This window comes from Trachurus trachurus, assembly GCF_905171665.1.
Source record: "Trachurus trachurus genome assembly, chromosome: 18".
NCBI lineage: Eukaryota > Metazoa > Chordata > Actinopteri > Carangiformes > Carangidae > Trachurus > Trachurus trachurus.
The window spans coordinates 25,074,477-25,098,000 of NC_139909.1; the positions used below are offsets into that span (position 1 = coordinate 25,074,477).

At 44.2% G+C, this 23,524-nt stretch overlaps 2 protein-coding genes across 2 annotated transcripts; both read left to right on the forward strand.

The window, feature by feature from the left end:
* Positions 1 to 443: 443 nt before the first annotated feature.
* LOC311001969 (uncharacterized protein) lies at positions 444 to 1,287 on the forward strand (the record flags this gene model as incomplete). The annotated part of the gene is made up of 4 exons (XM_083993149.1): positions 444 to 451; positions 581 to 679; positions 875 to 928; positions 1,099 to 1,287. The coding sequence occupies exons 2-4, from the start codon at positions 584 to 586 to the stop codon at positions 1,285 to 1,287; spliced, it is 339 nt and encodes a 112-aa protein (XP_083849275.1). The 5' UTR covers positions 444 to 451; positions 581 to 583.
* A 3,525-nt stretch (positions 1,288 to 4,812) lies between these two features.
* Positions 4,813 to 5,546, forward strand: LOC311001631 (uncharacterized protein). The gene is made up of 3 exons (XM_083992739.1): positions 4,813 to 4,907; positions 5,102 to 5,155; positions 5,244 to 5,546. Exons 1-3 carry the CDS (start codon positions 4,815 to 4,817, stop codon positions 5,523 to 5,525), a joined length of 429 nt encoding a protein of 142 aa, XP_083848865.1. The 5' UTR covers positions 4,813 to 4,814; the 3' UTR covers positions 5,526 to 5,546.
* Positions 5,547 to 23,524: the final 17,978 nt, after the last annotated feature.

Here is a 23,524-nt window from a genome sequence, read left to right on the forward strand (position 1 = left end):
TTCATACGCTGACTTTCTCCTCACAAACACCTGAGACAACAGGAAGTGATGGTTTTCTTTTTGTTTTCTTCTACAAAGCCACATGTATCAGTTTCTTGTCTGTGGTTTACTGCACTGTGTTTTATTGTAAAATGTGTATGACATTATGTATTTTGCTACAGGTTTAACAGTAAAGTGTCAGTGAAATGAAACTTATCAATAACTTCATACATAATGAAACTTAAGTGACACGAAGCAACATGAGATGTAAGGCAGTTGAGGCTGGCATCGTTCCCATGGCATTTATCAACACACAGACCCACACCCATACACTCACACTCACATACAGATACGTTGTTCAATAGGGAGGTTACATCAGGTGTAGCATGTATAAAGCTTCCTGCAGGGTCTGTTCTCATCAGTTTTGTTATTCATCACCTGTACAGCAGTTATCCTTCCTTTTACATCACAGGTAAGATCAGAAACTTTTTCACACTTACACTTTACATATTAGAATTTATTGAAAATAATAAATATATGATCAATAGTAACATCAGTATTACATTTTCAATTTTACATTGATTGTATAATTTCTGTTTAGAGCATGATGGCAGCAGCAGCAACTAAAGGCCTGTTCCTCATCTTCACTCTGCTGAGTCTGATCTGCTTCGCAAATTCACTGATGGACAAGAACCAACTGGTGAATTGATTATTTTGAACTTTCTTTTGCTACAGGAAATAAGTGCATGTTCACGTCTACAACCACTGTGATTCATGACAAGAACGTTTACAGCTGATTTTTTTTGTAATTCTTAATGATTGCTCTAAATTACAATAAAGCTGCTGTCACATGTGCTAAACTCTAACTGAATGTTGACTCCTTGTGGATCTACAGGACCAGCTGAAGGAAAAGCTTGCAAAAATACAAGAACAGACAGATGGAGTGAAGGTGAGTGAACCAGTACTATCATGTTCACAACATGATAGTACTGGTTCACTCACCTTCACTCCATCTGTCTGTTCTTGTATTTTTTTCATTAGTATGTTGTGTTATGTTGTGTTATGTTATATAAACTGATTTTGTGCCTTACACAAAGCTGTTTTGTTTTTCCCCATTAGGAAGACCAGACAGAAATGCCCAAGAGTTCAGCATTCCTTGATGATTCCATCGACTTGCTGGACCAAATGATTACATACATGAAGAAAAGTAACATATACGACGATGACTTCCCACCAGTGGCGACATTTCTGGAGAAGGTGAAAGGCTTCGTGAAGGAAACCAAGGCCTTTGTTGACAGAAAAAAATGAGGAACTAGGTGGAGAAATGCAAGAACATGAAAACAATCTGGAAAAACTTGGTCAAATTCCTTGAGGAGAATCAAGCTGAACTGTAACTGTCAGGTCAGTGGGGGATTGTGTTGTGCATATTAAAATCAGGAGTTTCCTTTACTGTAATAAAAAAACAAAAAAACAACAACAGGATTTTAGACAAAGATTGAGCTTTGATAAAGCTGCAACTTTGAATAAACACATGTACAACATTTTAGGCTCAGCCATAACACTGAGGAGTAGAAACAATATGCAAAATAATACAAAATAAACACATTTAACTTCTGTTATTTCTATATTTCTCAACATTCAAGGGGACAGATGTTGTTTTCACCTGTTGATTATTGTCATAATGTTCTTTAATAGAAGAAACTGTAATTCACATGATAACATCTGTATTCTTACATGTGTAGATTTTATTCCTAAAATATCCTACAGAATGTATGATAATGTTGTAATAAATGATAAAATGCAGCATATGTTGGACCAAAAATAAAATCAATATATACAAACCAATGGTATATGATGGTTCCTTCTTGAGGTGTAATTCAGTCAGCTTCTCTGTTAGGTCTTTCATTCCAGACGCTGACCGTGATCAGAGGTCATGTTTGAGGAAATGGAAGCTTTGGAGCTGTTACTTACACGCTTTGGGTATCAGGTAACAATAGAAAAGCGCTATATAAATGTAATCCATTATTATTATTATTGTTACTTCTTTTCATTGTTGGTGTTTGTTGAAAACTGGAACCAGGTGGTTCCCATGGTGAATGGTGCCCTACAATATTTTGTAGGGCTTTTTTTTTGTGCATCATCAGGTGAACACAGAGAAATAACCTGATCTGTCAGTCTGTCAACCAATCAGATATAGCCTACAATTCACGGTTCACACCTTCCCTTGACTGCTGCAGCCAGCACACCTAAGCTCCTCCATCCCATCATCCCACCATCAACCCTGGTATCACTGGCTGGCCTTGCCAGGTTATTTAGTTTCCTTTAGTGGTAACATCTAGGTCTACTTGTTTTCTAACTGTTTGACATATTTGTTTTTTTAAATACATGTACGTATATTTCATATGGAAATTCTCATTGAATGTAAATCTATTACATTACATTGGCACATAAGGGTGCCAAGGATTCCTCGTCCTGTGTCTGACTAATCTTATCCTGGCTCTGTCCTGTTTTTCCTTCACTCATTCATATCCTTGATAGATATTTGAATTACATACATGTATTATGCATTCATGTACTGACCCACTCAGGGTCTATGTTTTATGAAACCACACACACTTAATGATGACTCCCACTGTGGGTGTACAGGTGCAGCTCAACAGTCTGTCAGCGAGTACAAATTACAAAAAGAATCGGAGTTTGTTTTAAGTTGTGAAGATGTTTTAATTTTCCCATATGTGGCAACATACAAGACAGAAATGAACGTAGTTTAAGATTAAGATTAAGATAGATTTATTGTCATTGTATGGTTGATACAACAAAATTACATTGCACTCAATATACTGGGCTCAGTAGCAACAAATAAAAACAATTAATTACTCTAGTAAAATTAAAAAGTATACTCATCCATACATCGTCTCATCCATTCAGTCACATTCACGTCATCGTACATCACACCATTTACTCAATACCTTGTATGCATTAAAACGAGACAGTGAAAGTGCATATGCTGTGTATGGTACAAAGTGCAGTGCATTTGTGAGTTATTGCTGTTATGTTGGCAGATGTTGGTGGGTCTGTTTCAGGTCAGAGTTGAGTATGGTGATAGCCTTGGGGTAGAAGCTGTTTATGAATCTTGTGGTGCGTGTTCTGATAGACCTGTAACGTTTCCCTGAGGGCAACAGTTCGAAAAGATGGTTAGCAGGATGGGATGAGTCTTTCAGAATGTTGTGTGTCTTCTGCAAACACCGGGAGTTGAAGATGGAGTCCAGGGTAGGTAGCTGTTGTTTGATGATGTTTTGGGCAGTTTTTATGATCCTTTGTAGTGCCTTCCTGTCTGCAGCAGAGCTGCTGCCGTACCACGTCAGGATGCCATAGGTCAGCACACTTTCGATGGAGCAGCGGTAAAAGGATGTCAGGTGCTGCTGTGACAGGTTGACTCTCTTCAGTGTGCGGAGAAAGTATAGCCGCTGTTGTGCTTTCTTAACTATTGCAGTGGTGTTTATTGTCCATGATAAGTCTTCCGAAATGTGTGTACCCAAGAATTTGAAGCTTGACACTCTCTCCACTCCCTCCCCGTTGATGTATAGTGGTGTGTGTTTGTCCTGCTTCCTCCTGAAATCAATTATCAGTTATTTTGTTTTTTTGATGTTGAGGCTCAGGTTGTTCTCTGTGCACCACACTGTCAGTTTTTGTACCTCCTTTGTTCCCGAAATCTCAAGCAAATACATGAGCTTATGTAAGAAAGAAATGAGCCTCTGTGTGTCTCAGTATTGTAGGGTTCAATGATAGGTTTGTACAAAAACAAACCATCATGGCAGTGGGCAGCACACTTATTATTGTCATGTTTGCTCCTCTCTGGTCTGGGACATCCACAGTTTCCTGCTGCCTCTGCCAGGTCTCCCAAACTGACCTGTGTTTGGAATTATTCTTATTGTTTCATTATATTGTCAATATGTTTGATATGATTATCTGTAGCTTTCAGTCTGGCTACACTGCAACACACATACAGTAGTACATCATTTTGTTTTGATTGTGTTTTCAACTGTTTTGAACAAAGTGTGTTGGCATTTGAAAAACGTGCTACAGAAGTTTAGTGTTTTGCAGGTGATGGACTAATTGAGAAGAGAGTTCATGAAGTTTGGTAACTGTGGTTACTGAATGCATTTTTGTGATAGCAAAACACCAACACCAACAAAAACTCTAACGGACCAACTGATAGCAACAGAGAAAAGCATAGGAGCTTCATACGCTGACTTTCTCCTCACAAACACCTGAGACAACAGGAAGTGATGGTTTTCTTTTTGTTTTCTTCTACAAAGCCACATGTATCAGTTTATTGTCTGTGGTTTACTGCACTGTGTTTTATTGTAAAATGTGTATGACATCCTGTATTTTGCTACAGGTTTAACAGTAAAGTGTCAGTGAAATGAAACTTGATCAATAACTTTCTACATAATGAAACTTAAGTGACATGAAGCAACATCAGATAAGACAGTTGAGGCCGGCATCGTTCCCATGGCATTTACCAACACACAGACCCACACCCATACACTCACACTCACATACAGATACGTTGTTCAATAGGGAGGTGACAGCAGGTGTAGCATGTATAAAGCTTCCTGCAGTGTCTGTTCTCATCAGTTTTGTTATTCATCACCTGTACAGCAGCTATCCTTCCTTTTACATCACTGGTAAGATCAGAAACTTTTTCACACTTACACTTTACATATTAGAATTTATTGAAAATAATAAATATATGATCAATAGTAACATTAAAATTACATTAAAAACATTTTCAATTTTCCATTGATTGTATAATTTCTGTTTAGAGCATGATGGCAGCAGCAGCAACTAAAGGCCTGTTCCTCATCTTCACTCTGCTGAGTCTGATCTGCTTCACAAATTCACTGATGGACAAGAATCAACTGGTGAATTGATTATTTTGAACTTTCTTTTGCTACAGGAAATAAGTGAATGTTTACGTCTACAACCACTGTGATTCATGACAAGAACATTTACAGCTGATTTTTTTGTAATTCTTAATGATTGCTCTATATTACATTAAAGCTGCTGTCACATGTGCTAAACTCTAACTGAATGTTGACTCCTTGTGGATCTACAGGACCAGCTGAAGGAAAAGCTTGCAAAAGTGCAAAAACAGTCTGACAGAGTAAAGGTGAGTGAACCAGTACTATCATGTTCACAACATACAACATAAACTGATTTTGTGCCTTACACAAAGCTATTTTGTTTTTCCCCATTAGGAAAACCTGACAGACTTGCCCAAGAGTTCAGCACTCCTTGATGATTCCATCGACTTGCTGGACCAAATGATTACATACATGAAGAAAAGTAACATATTCGACGACGACTTCCCACCAGTGGCGACATTTCTGGAGAAGGTAAAAGGCTTCGTGAAGGAAACCAAGGCCTTTGTTGACGGAAAAAATGAGGAACTAGGTGGAAAAATGGAAGAAAATGAACACAATCTGAAAAAACTGAAAAACTTGGTCAAATTCCTTGAGGAGAATCAAGCTGAACTGTAACTGTCAGGTCAGTGGGGGATTGTGTTGTGCATTTTAAAATCAGGAGTTTCCTTTAATAAAAAACAAAACAAAAAGAAAAACAGGATTTTAGACAAAGATTGAGCTTTGATGAAGCTGCAACTTTGAATAATAAACACATGTACAACATTTTAGGCTCAGCCATAACACTGAGTAGAAACAATGTGCAAAATAATACAAAATAAACACATTTAACTTCTGTTATTTCTCAACATTCAAGTGGACAGATGTTGTTTTCACCTGTTGATTATTGTCATAATGATCTTTAATACGAAGAAACTGTAATTCACATGATAACATTCAATCTGTATTCTTACATGTGTAACTTTTTATTCCTAAAATATCCTACAGAATGTAGGATAATGTTGTAATAAATGATAAAATGCAAAAATGCCAAAATAAAATCAATACGTACAAACCAATGGTATATGATGCTTCCTTCTTGAGGTGTAATTCAGTCAGCTTCTCTGTTCATTCCAGACGCTGACAGTGATCAGAGGTCATGTTTGAGGAAATGAAAACTTTGGAGCTGTTACTTCTTTTCATTGTTGGTGTTTGTTGAAAACTGGAACCAGGTTGCCCTACAATATTTTGTAGTACTTTTTTGTGCATTTTACAACCATGAACGTTGCCACAGACAATTCTTCTTAAGACTCATTGGCACATCCAGATTTCATATCAGCCCCCTCTGGCTTTAGAAAGTCAGTCATGGTGTTTCACATTGTGGTACAGTAGGTGGCAGTAAAAACCAAACACCAAACCAGAGGAGACAGAGAAACAGGTGATGTCTTGACAAGTGCCAAAGGCCTGGTAGTCCCTTTGTGATCCAGAGACTCAACAGTTCCCATACTGTATGGTTTTAGGTGGTCTTAGCTGGTTGATGGTCTAAGCTGGTTGAAAAAGGCTGGTTGATGGTTTTAAGATGGTATAAAATGGTTGATGGAATAAGATTTGATTTGATGTGATTTTTTAATTTAGTACGCATTAAACCCTTGTGGGTTCCTCCAATTTTCATCCTTTCGGGACCCTCGTGTCCAAAAATGGACCATCAAAAGAACTACCATAAAATATATCAATATTGTAACTGCTTTTTTTTTTTTGCATAAATCTCTTCAGCTCTGCTCAAAACTACCAAACATAACACCAGGTTAATGAGGAAGATTTAAATTATATCAAAGGAATTTTAAATTGAAAGCAACTGGACTTGGTTATTTGTCTAGGAAGACAAATATAAAAAAATAAAAAAATTAAAAATAATTCTTCCTAGCCGAATAACCAAGTCCAGTTGCTTTCGATTTAAAATTCCTTTGAGATACTATATGACCTGGACAAATGAGAATATGCACATGTGAGGGAAGGCACCTTAGAGACAGACCACACCTACACACACTCCTACTGTTCATGAGGGTGAGGGCTGGCATTAGGAGCAGGGCTGGATTAGCACCCCAAGGGCCCCTGGGCACCAGGTCCCAGAGGGCCCTTGTCGTCGCACAGACCGCTGGCATCTCACACATCACCTCCACCCATTACAAACCAGGAAAGTCATTAAACTCCACCTTAATTAGACCTATTCACAATTGTGTATATGAAGTACATGTCAAAACAAGAAAGTAATCACAAACTATTATGTCAAGACTTTCTAGTACAACTAAGGCTGACACAACAGCAGATCAAATAAACACAACACAACACACAACATCCACACAATGACCACTAGGGAGCTTACAAGAATGCCATCCTTATAGCCACACAGTAGGCTACAGCTAAATGCAGCCAACATATGAAATTGACAAACCAACTACAAAATAGCAACATACACACACTGAGTCTTAAGAACTTTGCAAACAATTCTGTCAACTGAAAAGAAGCCTGCTCAAAAGATGAGATAATCCCTCTGTGCATGCTTCTTTCATTGCTTATAATTGCAGCCCTTGTGAATTCCCACACTGCCCAGGTCATTGAACGCACCATCGGCTCAGCGCAAGCATAGAGCGCAAGTGGCTGAACGAGCTGCTGTGTGTGTGTGTGTGTGTGTGTGTGTGTGTGTGTGTACACCAGTTTCAGCAAAGCCTACACATACACAGACATAGCCCCTCTCGCTATAATATATTCACGATGGCTCTCACTTAACATGCCCTATAAAGCGGGGTCCTCCGACGGCTCACCTGCTCTCATCACCGCGGCGCTAGTGCGAGGGGGAGCCGGGACTGGTTCGGCATCCTCCTCCGGTTGCTCCGGGACTTCTGTGATGTTGGCCGAGGCCGGGCTAACAGCGAATGTTTTGTAAAATGATGTGATTCGCGGGACATCTTCAATCACCGCCGCTTCTCTGTCTTGCTTTTCCTCTTTGCTCCACCGCTCAAATACTTTTTTTTATCCATAATCTTGCTTACTTTTACTCACGCACTACTGACCTCCCGCTCACACACTCTGACCTCTCGCTCGGCAGGGGGCGGGGCCCTTGGCAAGTTGGCAACCAAGGGCTTGGTTGCCATGGGCCCTTGGTTGCCATGGGCCCCTGGGCACGTGCCCAGTGTGCCCCAATTATAATCCGGCCTTGATTAGGAGCACTGCCCCTTGTAGGCAGGGCTGTAGAGAAAGCTCCCCTCTCATAAGGACAGGTGTGAGCCATTAGTGCCTCTTTGTCTGAGGCCTGGTAGATGTGTGGTGGGACTGTCTTGTCTGTGCAGGTAAAGAGAACTGTGCAGATAGAAAAGATTATTTGATTGCACATTTTATTTTGTGTTCTGGGGAATTTTGACTAGTATCCCCACACAGAATCGTGGTGCAGCCGTGTCCTCTTGATCCAGTTGAATGTGCTGTGGACCCATGCTGGGGAGGTAGGCTGCTGATTACCCAGTGTTTAACTTCATCAGAATACAGAAATTAGTAGTGATGTATCCATTTAATTCTTTAGGACATGAGTCAGCCTTTTCCCCGAGTCACAGTATAGAGCCAGTCAGCTCCACCAGTACCAGTGTCTGACAGGGCCCCAGACTGAAAAGGTAACCTCAACTGATATGGTAATGTAGGAGGGTTATCCCCTCTGAGGTATATTTGTCAGTCAATTTAATGGCTGTTTTGCTTTGTTTCAGATTTAGTGCCAGACTGCTGCTTTGCCTGGGCCGATGTGCCATGCGGCTTGGTTGAAGTTTGCTGAGAGTTTCCCATTGCTATGACTGTAAACAGCTCATCTTAACCTGTCTACTGTCCTTTACTGTCCCTGACTGTATCAATTTATAATTGTGAACCAACCGAGCATTAACTTTGTATTTTCTTTTGTTTGTTTGTCAGGCAGAGGGAGGATCTGCGGGGAGTATCCGTGGTATATGCACCCTTCTTTGCATGCAGTGTGATTGGTTTGAAGAGTGATTGGCACCTAAAAGTAGTTTAGATTTACTTAAATTGTTGCAGTGTCCGTTGCAGTGATTTGCTGTGATCACGGTGTGCACGTGGTGGTTGCTACTGGGTCTTGCGATAGTATCTCCCCGTGGTGAGTACCCTGTCTGACATCTTTTTATTAGCAGGTAGTGTATATTTGCAGTATACCCCTGCTTGATTTTATTTGTTGTAACAAATTAATCAAAATAACTCAGCTATTTGTAGCTTTTAAATATTTATTGACTTTGTAACATTAAAGATAATTTTTCAAGCTAATCGTTGTTCTTCCCTCCTTCCATTATCAGGTCAATCATCATCAGTTGCTTTAGTTTGTACAATAAATAGAATTTGGATTTGAATGCACGTCTCTGGCTCTCCTTGTACCTGGGGATAAATTTGTTTGTGGGTTTATATAGAGACCCTCACAGTGGGGTTGGTCACACACAAGCTGATTTAAACTATAAGTAGCATTATAATAATAATAAATTTTATTTATAAGCGCTTTTCCAAAAGCTCAAAGACACTTTACATACAATAAATGCAGTTAAGAACACAAGACATTCAATTAAAAGCAGCAGAGACAGTATAAAACATAGAGAACAATATAAAACACACACAGAAATTATGTATTAAAAGCAGATTTAAAAAGGTGTGTTTTTAACATTGTCTTGAAAGTTGGGAGGTGAGTGCAGGTGCGGATGGGTTTGGGGAGTGAGTTCCAGAGGGAGGGGGCAGTGATGGAGAAGGCTCTGTCCCCCCAGGTTCGGTGCTTGGTCCGTGTGGGTAGTGACAGGATGTTTCCTTCGGATGAGCGGAGGTCGCGGGAGGGGGTGTGGTGATGGAGCAGGTCTGTGAGGTAGGGGGGGGCCAGGTTATTAAGTGCTTTGTGTGTGAGGAGGATGATTTTGAACTGTATGCGGTGAGTGATGGGCAGCCAGTGCAGGTCACGGAGGACGGGGGTGATGTGATCTCTGGAGCGGGTGTGGGTGAGCAGGCGTGCGGCTGAGTTCTGGATGTATTGTAGTTTATTGAGGAGTTTGGATGGTGAACCATAGAGGATGCTGTTGCAATAGTCCAGTCTGGATGTGATGAATGCATGGATGAGGGTTTCTGCAGCAGAGAAGGTGAGTGAGGGGCGGAGACGGGCGATGTTCTTGAGGTGGAAGAAGGCGGTCCTGGTGATGTGATTGATGTGGAGGTCAAACCTTAGCTTACTGTCGAAGATGATTCCTAGGTTGCGGGTGTGGGATGAGGGAGACAAAGTGCAGTTATCAAAGGTGAGGGAGAAGTTGTGGCTGGCTTTAGTGCGGGATGTGGGGTCAATGATGATTATGTCCGATTTGTCACTGTTCAATTGAAGATAGTTTGTTTGCATCCAAGATTTAATTTCTGTGAGACAGTTGCTGAGGGTGGAGTGGGTGTTGTTGGTGATGGCTTTGGTGGAGATGTACAGTTGGATATCGTCGGCGTAACAGTGAAAATGGAGTCCATGTTGACGGATGATCTGGCCAAGGGGGAGGATGTAGAGGATGAAGAGGAGGGGACCAAGCACCGACCCCTGGGGGACACCTTGTGACAGAGGAGCGGTGGTGGAGGTGCAGTTGTTGATGCTGATGAACTGTTGTCGGTTGGTGAGGTAGGAGTGAAACCAGGAGAGTGCTGTGCCAGTGATGTGGAGAGAGGATTCCAGACGGGAGAGCAGGATGGAGTGGTTGATGGTGTCGAAGGCTGCTGTGAGGTCGAGGAGGATGAGGATGGTGAGGTGTCCGGAGTCTGAGGAGAGGAGGAGGTCGTTGGTGACTTTCAGGAGGGCTGTCTCGGTGCTGTGCTTTGTACGGAAACCAGATTGGAATGATTCAAACAGGTTATTGCAGGTGAGGTGGGTTGTGAGTTGTGAGGCGACAGCACGTTCCAGGATTTTTGACAGGAAGGGGAGATTGGAGATGGGGCGGAAGTTATTTGGGTTGTCGGGGTCCAGACCGGGTTTTTTGATGATGGGAGTGATGGCAGCCAGTTTGAGGGTTTGGGGGACAGAACCAGAACTGAGGGAGGCGTTAATGAAGTCAATGATGAGTGGGGAGATGACAGGGAGGCAGTCCTTGATGAGTTTGGAGGGTATGGGGTCCAGGTTGCAAGTGGAGGTTTTTATTCCGGTCATGATGGTTGTGAGTTGTGCTGGTGATACTGGAGAGAAGTGGGTCAGGTACTGGATAGTGATGGGTGGGGAGGCAGGGAGGGAGGCGGGCGGGGAGATGGGAGGGATCCTGGAGGTGTTGAGGTTACTGTAAATGGTGTTGATTTTTGTTTGGAAGAATGATAGGAATGATTGGCACTTTTCAGTAGTGAATGATGAGGAGGTGTTGTCGTGAGGTTTGAGAAGGGAGTTGATGGTGGAAAACAGAGCCTTGGGGTTGTTGGAGCCAGAGTGGATGAGGTGGGAGTAGTGGGTGGTCCGGGCAGCGTTGAGTGCTTCTTTGTACTGTTGTAGGTGGTCGGTGTAGGCGAGAAGGTGAACAGATAATCCAGTTTTATTGCAGAGTCTTTCAAGTTGTCTTTTCCGGGTCTTCATTTGGCGGAGTGTGGGGGTGAACCAGGGGGCAGAGTGAGTGAAAGAAACTGTTTTTGTTTTGGCGGGGGCAAGCTGATCCAAGCAGGAGGAGAGTGTGCAGTTGTAGTAGTTAACCAGGTCAGTGGGGTCATCAGATGGTGGGCGGGGTGAGGCAGACAGACAATGGGTGAGTGAGGTTGAGAGAGCAGAGGGAGAGATGGATTTAAGATTTCTGAAGGTTATGGTCCGGTTTTGTTTTGTGGTGGGGATGGGGATGTCTATGTCCATGGTGATAGCCAGGTGGTCAGAGATATGCAGGTTGTGGCTGGTTAACTGTTGGATGTTGAGATTGGTGGAGCAGACCAAGTCCAGAATGTGACCACGGCTGTGTGTTGGGAAGTTGATATGTTGGGTGAAGTTGAGACAATTTAACAGTTCCAGGAATTCTGTGGCCGGTTTATTGTCTGTGCTGTCAATATGTAGATTAAAATCACCTAGGAGGAGAACAGATGGCGAGATGGCAGATAGCTGGGTTATAAGGTCAGCGAGATCAGAAAGGAAGGAGGGATGTGGTTTGGGGGGGCGATATATGATGGCTGTGACCAGAGGGCAGGGACCAGAGAGTTTGTAGGTGAGGTGTTCAAATGAGGGGGCAGGAGGAATGGAGATGGTGGTTGTCTTGATGTTGTTTCTGTAGATGGCAGCAATGCCACCTCCCCGGCCCTCTGTGCGGGGTTTGTCCATGTAGGTGTATCCTGTGGGGGTGGCTTGGTTTAATGAAAAATAGTCCAGGGGTTTTTGCCAGGTTTCAGTGAGACAGAGAAAATCCAGGTTATTGTCTGTTATGTATTCACTGAGGATGAGGCTTTTGTTGTTGAGGGAGCGGGTGTTAAATAAGGCTACTTTGAGGTGATGTTGCATTGTGAGGGGCTGTGAGGACCGGGGAAGTGGACGCAGGTTAACCAGATCAGGATGTCTTGTGCTCAGTGGGCGGGGGTGCCTGCATGTGATGATGGTCTGAATGTGAAAAGTTACAGGTTGTGGGTGTAATGACTGATATGACCAGGGGGAGGTGCTAGCGGTCATGAGTGAGCTGTGAGCTGCCAGTGAAGCTTTGGGCGGAGAAGAAGAGTGAGCGGAGTGAGTGGGGGGGGTGTGGCAGGTAGACAGTCATGCACGTGCGGTGGTGTGGATGGCGTGCTGCAGGTTAGCCGCTAGCATGCGGCTACCGTGCCTGTTCGGATGGAGACCGTCGTTTTTGAAGAGGGGGGAGCGGTTCCATAACAGATTAAAATTGTCTATGAAGTTGATGTTGCGAGTGGAGCAGATGGACTGTAACCAGGTGTGGAGACTGAGAATCCTGCTAAAACCTTCTACTCCACGGGCCACGGTGGGAGTCGGCCCGGAAATAAAAACAGACTTCCCGCAGCTGCTTAAAAAGTTTAAAAGGTCTAAAAAATGAGTTTTTGTCAGTTCAGACTGTCTGCGAGAGGTGTCATTGGACCCAACGTGAACAACCACTCGTTTTATGGAGGACGGGAGAGAGTGCAGCAGCGCCGGGAGTTTGCGAAGTATGACTGGAACTGTGGACCCAGGGAAACAGTGTGTGGCGGCGTTAAAAAAGCGGACATTTCTGATTATTGAATCTCCAACTATTAATGTGGTTGGGGAGAAAAGTGGACGAGGGGGTGACGACTGCTGATTCCCGTTGTCAGGGAGAGTGGAGTCTGAGTCAGTGCTGTGAGAAGAGGACGCGGAGTGAAGACGGACCGGGTTGGCAGCGGGGACAGCAGCCGGGACGGAAGAGGGATTCCCCGACATCGGTTCCAGGCGAGGGGGGATCCCAGAGGGGCTGAGCGCAGCCGCTTTCCGGAGCTTTTGACGGGGTGCGTGAGTGAGGGGAGCCGGCTTTGATGACGGAGGAGAGTGGTCATTTTTAAGTGGGGGAAAATTATCCTCATCCAGGATGGAAAACCTGTTGGACAATTTGAGGGATGCAGGTGTGCTTTTTTGGAGAGTATTCCACGATTCCTTCCGACGGGATCCGGGAGCGGGGGTGAAGTTGACCAGCACCTTGGGTTTAGCTCCTAGCTGGGACCAGTGAGCTGCTGCGGGCGTAGTGGCAGGATTTTCCGGAGACGTGAGTGGGACAGTCGAGTCGAGATCTGCGGTGGATGTGGAGTTGGCAGCGGGACCCAGGGCGACGACCATCGAGTCCATGATGTGCTCGTCTTCCCTCAGCTGGTGCAGCAAGGACATCCTTCCTTCCAGCTCGTCGATCCTCTGGCTGAGACGGAGGCAGCTGTCACATCCAGGCGAGGTGAGTGGAGCCATGTCACGGTGGGGTCGGTGGTTTTCTGGGGAGGAATAACACAACTGTGGCCAGTAACAGAGTCGAAATAGGTGACGGGTTGTGGTGGTTTGTTGTTGTTGTTGGTAACATAGGCCGGTGAGGTCAGCAGAGACAGTAGCACAGGGGGAGACTTAACGTACACGCGAGGGCTCCAGAGGGAGCCCAGTGCGGAGAGTAGATTCAATACACACAGGTCAGCGTTTGGTCAGCGAAACTTACCGGCACAGGCCCATAGACTGGGCCTGGTGAGTTAGATCGGCGTCCGGTAAGCTGTGTTGGTGGTCTTCCGTGGAGGTTAGCCCAGTGCTAACAGTGGTTGCACGGTGTGGTGCCGGTCGGGAATCAGGATAAAAATTTAAAAATCTACACATCCGATTGTCCAGAGGGGTACGCCGAATTAAAACACAGACATTGCAGATTTGTAATCAGCTGTCAAGTGGCGTCAATATTGAATAAAAACCTGTTTAAAATCGGATTGTAGCAGCTTTTGAGGCAGCAAGTCTACACTGTGTCGTGGCATTATTAGGTTAGTTATTTTATTTTATTTTTTATTTAGACTGTAACTGCCCACTCTCTCGTTTAAAGTTCCTGCTCGGTAGGTGGCGGTAATGCTCCCTGAAATGGGTAGCAACTGCCATAAAACTCAAAAGAAGAAGAATACCGTGAGTGTGATGTAACGTCCGGTTCGTTTGAAAAATTGCCCGTGGTGTGTCCCAAATCGCGCACTTCTCTAAGTGCACTGCTTTACAGTACACTGCAATTCAGTGCACTTAGTTGCACAGTGCGCAAATTTCGACAAGCTAGTACCGTCTCAAATCAAACACTGCCGCTGCGCACTTACCGGAAATGACTCGACAGCTTCTTCTTCTACTACTTTTTAACGCTGATTGCAACCGGCCGTTAGAACCCTATCGCCGCGCTTTTCGCCACTCGAAACAAGTTATTAAGTTGTGTTTCATTGTGTTTCATTGTGTTGTTATTGTTGTTGTGTTGTTTTGTGGCGAAAATGAGTGTGTTTTCGAGGCATTTACGCCGGTATCAGCTCAGAAGACGTCTCATCTTCATCCTACTGGCTGAAAATGTACCTGTATGTTTTTTTTTTACCTGATAAACTTTGTTCTTTGCAAATAATAAACGTATGTGCTTCAGTTATACCAGACATTCTTTTATGTATTGTAAATAGTCCATATGAACTTTGGTTATGCTAAACATAACCATAATGTCATAATAGGTGTCAGAAAACATCATATAGGCCTACAGTAGTTAAGGTATTAAGGTCCTTTGAAAACTAACAATACAGTAATGTATAACTACTACCCTACAAGTAAAGCTTATTGTCTATATTTTGACTGATCACACCAACACTGTAACAATACAAGAATGAAAACAAAGGCAACAGAATAATGTCAAAGTAGATACTGATCATGACTTTTAGCCTATTCATTAAAGGGATAGTTTCACCCAAAATTCAAATTTCACTCATTATCTACTCACCCTCATGTGGACTAAGGGCTGTGAGAAATTTCAGAGTCCTCTGTGCCTTCTCTGAGTAACTCAGACAAGGCATGGAGGACTCTGAAACTTCTCACAGCCCTTAGTCCACATGAGGGTGAGTAGATAATGAGTGAAATTTGAATTTTGGGTGAAACTATCCCTTTAATGCACTACTGGCTTTTATGGCTTACTTTAGTCATTTAAGTGCAATGCAATAGAAAACACGTTAAGATGATTAATTCAATATAACTTTATTAAAAGATTAAATTTCTTTCACCACCAGCCTCCAAACCCCAGGCAGTACTGCCAGGTAAATCCCACAGTGCCAGTACTGGCACTGTACTTCGACGACGACCGTGACCTGCGTCCAGACTTCCGCCTCTCCAGGGCATCTTTTAACGCCCTGATGGTTGCCCTCGGCAAGACGAGTGACCATGGCTGGGGACCCGTCATCGAGGCATTGGTGTTCCTATTTTGGTTGGCCAGCGGAACCTCTTACCGTGTGGTGGCCAGAGCTTTTGGCATGCCCCGAGCCACCGTGCACCGTGCCGTCCACAAGACAAGCGGGAAAGTCCTCTCCCTCCTCTCCCAGGTTGTCCGTCTTCCTTCAGAAGAGGATCTGCCACTGCTGGGCGCTAGTTTTGCCCGTTTGGCTGGGTCAGCAGCCTTCAACAAGGTTGTTGGCAGCATCGATGGCTGCCACGTCCGGGTCACGCCACCAACCCGGGACGCGGACTGCTACCTGAATAGGAAACTATTTTATTCAGTTCAATTTCAGGCTGTGTGTGACCACACAGCAAAGTTTATTGACGTGTTTGTGGGTTTCCCTGGGTCAGCGCACGATTCGAGGGTGCTGAAGCACAGCCCCCTCTACTATCAGCGAAGGTACCCTCCACCCGGCTACTTCATCATCGGCGATGGTGGATACCCCTGCCTCCGCCAGCCCATCGCCCTCATGACGCCCTACCGCCAGCCTCTCCACAACCATCTCCAGGTCCGCTACAACGGCCACCTGTCAAAAGCGAGATGTGTTGTGGAGAGAGCTTTTGGCATCCTGAAGACGAGGTGGAGGTCCGTCTTCTTGAAGGCCCTGGAGGTGGACGTCCTCTACGTTCCTGAGGTCATCGCCTGCTGCATTATCCTCCACAACATCTGCCTCAGCAACATGGATGTGTTGGAGCCAGAAGATGCAGATGTGGAGGGAGCAGCAGGCGACCACCAGGAACCAGCACCTCCAGGTGCCATCTGTGGAGCAGAGGACAGACACAGGATGGCAATGCTGTGTTACACACCCGATCATGATTACATTTAAAAGAATCATGTGTTACATCATACATCGCATTCACCCATTCACACACACATTCACACACTGATAGATAATCAATAATATAAATAGTCAATGTAAATAATTCATTCAATCATTCAACTTTTTAAATTTGTCATCTATTTGTGCACATGTGCAACCAGTGAATTTGCCTGTCTTTTGTTCTATATTGTTATTGCATTTAAATCTTGTATATATATATCTTTTTGTAATGAGTTCCTTTGCTTCTAATGTTCTAATGGTCTAAGCACTCAAGATTGCCTTATTGAAATGTCACAAATATACTTTCCTTACACTTGCCTCCTGTGAATGAACATTTATTTTTTGAACAACAAATTTTAAACAAAAAAGAAAACGCTTATTTTTTTAAAATCAAATTGAGGATGTCCAGTAGACGCTCCTCCCTGGCAGCAGTCTCTCTGTCTCTCCTCTCATCCCTCTCCCTCATTTCCCTCAGCATCCGCTCCTCTCTTTCCACGGCCTCCCTGTGCCTCCTATCATCTCTCTCGACCGCCTCCCTGTACCTTCTCTCCTCTCTCTCTACGGCCTCCTTGTTCCTCCTCTCCTCTTTCTCTGCATTATCCTTGTTCCTCCTCTCCTCTCTCTCCGTTTCCTCTCTGGCCCTGGCCTGCTCCCGCTCCAAAAACATGCCGTCCATCTCCTGGAGCTCAGTCAGCGCATCCATGACATCCACCCGCCGCCTTTTCGGGGTGGATGTCATGGATGCGCTCTGTGGTGGGGTCACCACAGAGGGGGGTTCGACCACCACCGCATCCTGGGTGGATGAGGCAATGAGGACAGGCGGCGTTATTGAAGGCCTGCCCCCAATTGCCTCATCCATCAAGGTGTACCACTTCCAGGATGCGGCAGTGGTCTCACCCCCCTCTGTGCTGACCCCAGTTGAGGGGCACTTCAGCTTCTGTGAAGGAAAGACGGCAAAAAACACTGCAATTTCTAGGGCTGCACAATTTTGAGAAAAAAATCTAATTGCATTTGCAAAATGATTTTCAATATTAGAGGGAATGATAACTTTTACATCACTATCCTCATTTTCTTAGAAAGTAATTTAAATTATTATGTGACTTTTTCTGGGATCTGGGTAATGTGTATGCCAGGACATCTCAGCATGACAATATTTAATTCAAAATGGTATTTTAAATGTATCCTCTAACAAATATCATGCCCTCTGTGGTTTGAAAATTGCAGTAGGCCATATTGCGATTGTGATGCAATTAATTGTGCAGCCCAAAAATGTATATGCTGCTCTTTGCACATTCCTTACAGTATTCAGTGTTTCTCCTTTGTTTTTATTATTCAGCAACAGTGTTGTTGTGCTTTACACATAAAACTTGAGTGATAGCGTTTATGAAACAGCGAAAACCAACCTTGTAGGTCTGCTTTAGGTTTTCCCACTTCTTCTTTAAGAAAGCTGGGGTCACCTTCCCCTCCAGCTCTCGAGCAGTAATGAACGTCCTGATTGAAAAACAAGTGGATCACAACAATGCAATGACACTCCATACAGTAACATCAATGTCTAGAATCATGTAAGTTATGAAAGGTTTCATATGTTAGCTTGATAAAATAATGTGTCCATTCACTTACTCATAGCCACTGATGGCTGCATTACGCCTCCCTGTAAACAGGGAGACGTTGGCAGTTCGCCACATGATGAGGGCCCTCGTGTCTTCATCTACCCCTAATAACACCAGAATAAAAATAAATAAATAATAATAACACCAGAATATGTATAATTAGAACAGTAAACACAAGACCGTTTACATGCTTAATGCCGATACGCTAGCTGCTGCATTTTGGCACTGACCACACATCTAAAACACCACAATCTTCTACAGTAAAGACGACAATTTATCACACACACGCACCAAACGTAACTTACACCACATGGCATACAGTATGCTGCAGTTTAGTAACTGTTAGCTAGCAAACTAGCATTCGCGTTTTTCGTCCCAAATACACATAAATAAACGTTACTGACATCTTCTATCCAACAACAGTAGTGCAAAAAAATCACATGAATAACTTACATCGGTATAAAGTGGAGATATCCACCGTTGAGGAGGTACTGCAGTCGCTCGCGTCGTCGATCGCCGCCGCCGCCATTTGAAAAGTAGTGACGTATCTTCCGTTTAGCGACGTAGCTCTAGACGTAGCGTCATCTACGTCACCAAGATGGCGGCCGTTAAGTGTGGAAAGTATGCATCGATCCACACTCAATTTTCTGGCCGTTTGAGTGCGCCAATTGAGTGCGCATAGCGCACTACATTTTCGCGCACTGCTCAGTGTGAACGCACTTATGCACTCAAAATATTAAGTGTAAGTGCGCAAGTGCGCGATTTGGGACACACCACCGGTGTCAGTGCCCGATCCGTACCCGGAACAAGATCCGTTCCAGACGCTTCTGCGCATGCGGCGTTTTACGGCATTAGCTTCAAAGCTATGCTAACTGATAGTCTAGCACTAGAGCAGCTAAAAGTCAGCTGTCTGTATGTGCAGAAATCACCACATTTACATCAATAAATACATGTTTTACAATTAAAGCAGAAGTAAGCGATCTGGTTGTTTTGGCTAACTTCTTGTCAGCCGATGGAGTTAGCAGTCCCCGTCCTCGTTCCTACGTCACCACATTCACGCGCATCCCTTGGCTGCACACACAGAGAGGACCGCCCCTTTATGCCGTTCTCTCCCCTCATTGGATAAAGGTTGTAGGATACAAGGAAAGTTTTCTCCTCGGCAGGGGTTAATTTGAGCCGGATCCTACCTCTTAATTTTGGCCTCCCTGTGTTCCGGTACTTATTTGGGCAGATCCGGCACCTCTCATAAAAAAAAACGTTTTAAAAATGTTTAAAATAAAATAAGATCTGTTGAAGTTGAAGCACTGATCAGTATAGTTTCGCTTTTACCACGCGCACACTGCTGCATTCGCCATTCTCTCTCTCTCTCTGCCTGTCTCTCTGTGTGTGTGTGTGTGTGTGTGTGTGTGTGTGCGTGCGCGCGCGCCAAAAACGGCGAAAGAGCGAGATGAATGAACGGAACGATATTGCCGAAAAATCTATTCGTGGCGGACGTCATTTATTTGAAACTGTGGGAAGCAGTGAGATTCAGAAGAAGAGGAGAGCGCAGTGAGTGGAGAGTAGTGTGGGACGTCCAGCGACAGGTCAGGGATGAGATGCACAAGTGTTTGGACAGCAGCTCAGTTCAAGGTGAAGCAGACTTATTACCCCTGGCTTCTTATGGAAAATTCAGGTTTTGCTGCACAACTGAGCTGAGCATATTGTCTATTAATAGGCCGCCATGCCAATCTTTGAATAATAGGAAGATTTGTGTCATTTTTATTATAAGTTCTTTTTTTCTTTTAGACCTGAGGCCTGTACTGCGAGTTCATCTTCCAGCTCAACAAAACCTCAAGTCCCGGCCCGGGTTAACACGGTACTACGAAGCTGGTTATCAACTTGGTTTGTTAAGTTGCTCTCAGCTTTATGATCTGTGCGCGTTCACATCAAAGGAGGCGTTTGGCGTCATATGATTCAACTTCCGCACGAAATTGATCCACAACGGACTGATTTCAGCCCAGAGCAGCAGGTTGTTTTAGTGGAGAGAGTATGAGCGATATAAAAAAAAGCATGATCGCAGCCTGAAGCAACAGTGTTGCTGCAAATATGACAAGAGAGGAGGTTTGCTTTTTATTTTTCTGACAGCTCTTGCGCTACTTTTAAATATGAAGCTTTATCCATTTAAACTAAATAAACTAGAGCAACATCAACTGCCCCCCCCCCCCCCCCCCCCCCTCTGACGTGCGCTGCATACGTTCTGGGACCTGTGCCCGTTTCGTCATCCCTGAGCTGTCATATGTACTTTGCGTTCCGGCACCTTATGATGTACAAATGAAGCACTGCTCCTCGGCTTACAGCAGAGCAGAGTGACTGACAGACCCGTGTTTCGGACCAAACACTCTATAGCCGTTTTCCCACTAAAATAAGCGGGTCGACGCGGGTTTTTTAAACGCGGGTCGACCCGCTAACAATCTGCATTTGGCCCCTTTCCCATTGACCAAAATAAGCTGAGTCTAACCCCCCGCGGGGGGAACAGACAGAGCAACCATGTTGCCCCGCTCTCATCCGCGGTGCGAGTCATGCCGCAGTGCCCGCCGCGGAGGTCTGTCGGCCGAGGCAGACGAGGCGTCTGGCCGACCTGCGGAGCACCAGGACCGCGGAGGACAGAGAGTCTGCCGCGGCCATGTGACGGTTCGTCCGGGGAGCATATGTCAGTCCGACTGCCCAAAAGTCCGACGGCTCATTTCTCCGCCTACCTACAGTGTTAAGGTTAGGTTTAGTATAGGGTAAGGTTAAGGGTTAGGGCTACTTAAGTCGGAGAAGTGGGAGGTTGGACTAATGGACGCAAAAATAAATAAATGTATGGTCGGAGAAATGGGTAGTCGGACAGACGCCATGCGCCCGGTTCGTCCGCGGCACAACACACTGTCGTTTCTTTTCTTTTTTTTCAATCGTTTTTGGTCAGTGTTCTTTGATCTTTTGATCCCAGTCTCGAGTGAGAGCAGAGCTTTGTTTTGGTACGTGATACCGGTGCGATGACGTGGCGTCACGTAACGTTCAGTGTCATCACGTAAATTAGCGGGTTGACGCGGGTCTGGCGTTCCCACTGCAAGCCGAGCAGAGCCGAGCCGATTAAAGGCGATTTTAACCCGCGTTGACCCGCTCAGTGCGCCTTTCCCACTGCCACCAAAAACCGATTGTTAGCGGGTTTAAACAGGTTTTTTGGCCAGTGGGAAAGGGGTATGAATAAGTGATTGCTGTCGGAAGATATAACTATTTAAGACTAACATTAACACAAGTATTCCGCTTACTTCTGCTTTAACTGATCAGTCTACATTAAATTTAATTTAATCAGAAATAGAACAGAGGGGAATTCGTTCCGACGTGCTTGTGTTTTTCCTCAAGGAACGTTGGTAGGTTCAGACTCGGAGAAGGGGTGTAGATGTGGAGATTTCCTCCTTGTAAAACAGCCTGTGTTTGACGCTGACCGGTAGGCTACTTCGCCGTGAGCCACACTGACCCACGTACACGACCGTGACCATGGTGACCGACCACACATGGTCAGCGGCCGTGTACGGTGGAGCAGCGGTCACGGATGAACAGTTTGGCTCAGTGGTTAACCGTCGTTCATGGCCGGACGGTCCTCTGTCTGCATGTGGCTTACCTGCAGTCAACATTAGCCTACATGTTGTTGCACTGAGGTTAGCATGTTGTGCTAAAGGAAAAAGTGTTTTACGTGCGTTGGTGTGGATTTTACTAGCGTTACCTGCTACTGTAGCATGAGAGACCAGACCTGAGAGTAATCTGAGAGTGTGCTGTTTTTGTGTTTTCTAATCAGAGTAAAGTATGTGGAAGCTAGCACATGGAGAGAGTCAGCTATAAAGCAAAAGTAAAATAAAAAATTAGATAAATCTAAATGTAAAAGTGGTACAGTGACACATAAACACACAGCACACATCCACTCACTGGACACACATCCACACAAAAAGTAAATAAAGTGCATTGGCTGTATAGGAGCATTGTACACTGTAGTCTACAGGACACAGTGTTATTATATGTTACCATTTTGTTTGGATTTGCTTTTTAGAGCAGATAATGTGATGGTGATGATAAAAACTGTCTGGTGGTGCATATTTTACCAGTAACGTCTACCAAACAGATGGTGAGCAGGGTGGAGTGAGTCCTAATATTGTAGCCTATGTTTGATGTTTTTCCGCATCATTTCTTTCTCTTTGTACACCTGTACAGTGGTTCACCTTCCAGCAGCAGGTAAGCTGAGCAACGTTTTACTATTCCATTGCGAAGGTATTTTTGTTTGCTTTTTTGACAGAGATGAATGTCTGTTCAACTTCCTCATCTTCACTCTGCTGAGTCTGGTCGGCTCCACAAGTTCAAAGATGATTTGTGTTTATTAATCTAAACAGAGCACGAGGGATGAACACACACACACGCACACGCACACGCACGCACACACACACACACACACACACACACACACACACACACACACACACACACACACACACACACACACACACACACACACACACACACACACACACACACACACACACACACACACACACACACACACACACACACACACACACACACACACCGGAGGGGCAGAAGCGCTTGTTTCTCTATTTCTTACTTGTGATGTTTTATTCTTGAAAAGGGGGGTTATGATAGCATCATATAGCCTACCACTAGTTGTGGTTTTAATTGCAGTTACATAAGCAAAATGTTGTCTGGGAGAAGGGAAGGCCTACTTGTATTAAATTTGGGAAAGGGTACTCAAGCCAAACAAATATGGTGTCTATTGTATGATTATAATTATTTCTTAGATAGAAAATCGGTATCGGAAAAACTGGTTTTGGCAGGTCAGACCTCCTTAAAAACCGGAAATCGGTATCTGCCAAGAATTTGCAATCGGTGCATCTCTAATCAAACACATTAACATTACGAGATGGAGTTGTTTTCGAGGCAAATGCATAGCCAGAACTACATGGCTGCTGGGTGGAGTGATTTTAAGAATATAGTTCTTGAGATGTTAGATATTAAATAGTCCGCTCAGCTGTGGCTTGTAAAAACGTACAATTTTAACTCTAAAACACATTAAAGTATAAATACTTCATCAAATATTTATTTCTTTAGTAGGTGACCATGGTATAAGTGGGATACTGTCCTTCAAGGTGACCATTATCAGGACTTAACGTATCAATAACTAATATCTGTAAAAATGAAAAAAAAGTGACATGAAGCAACATCAGATGTAACACAGTTGAGGCTGGCATTGTTCCCATGACA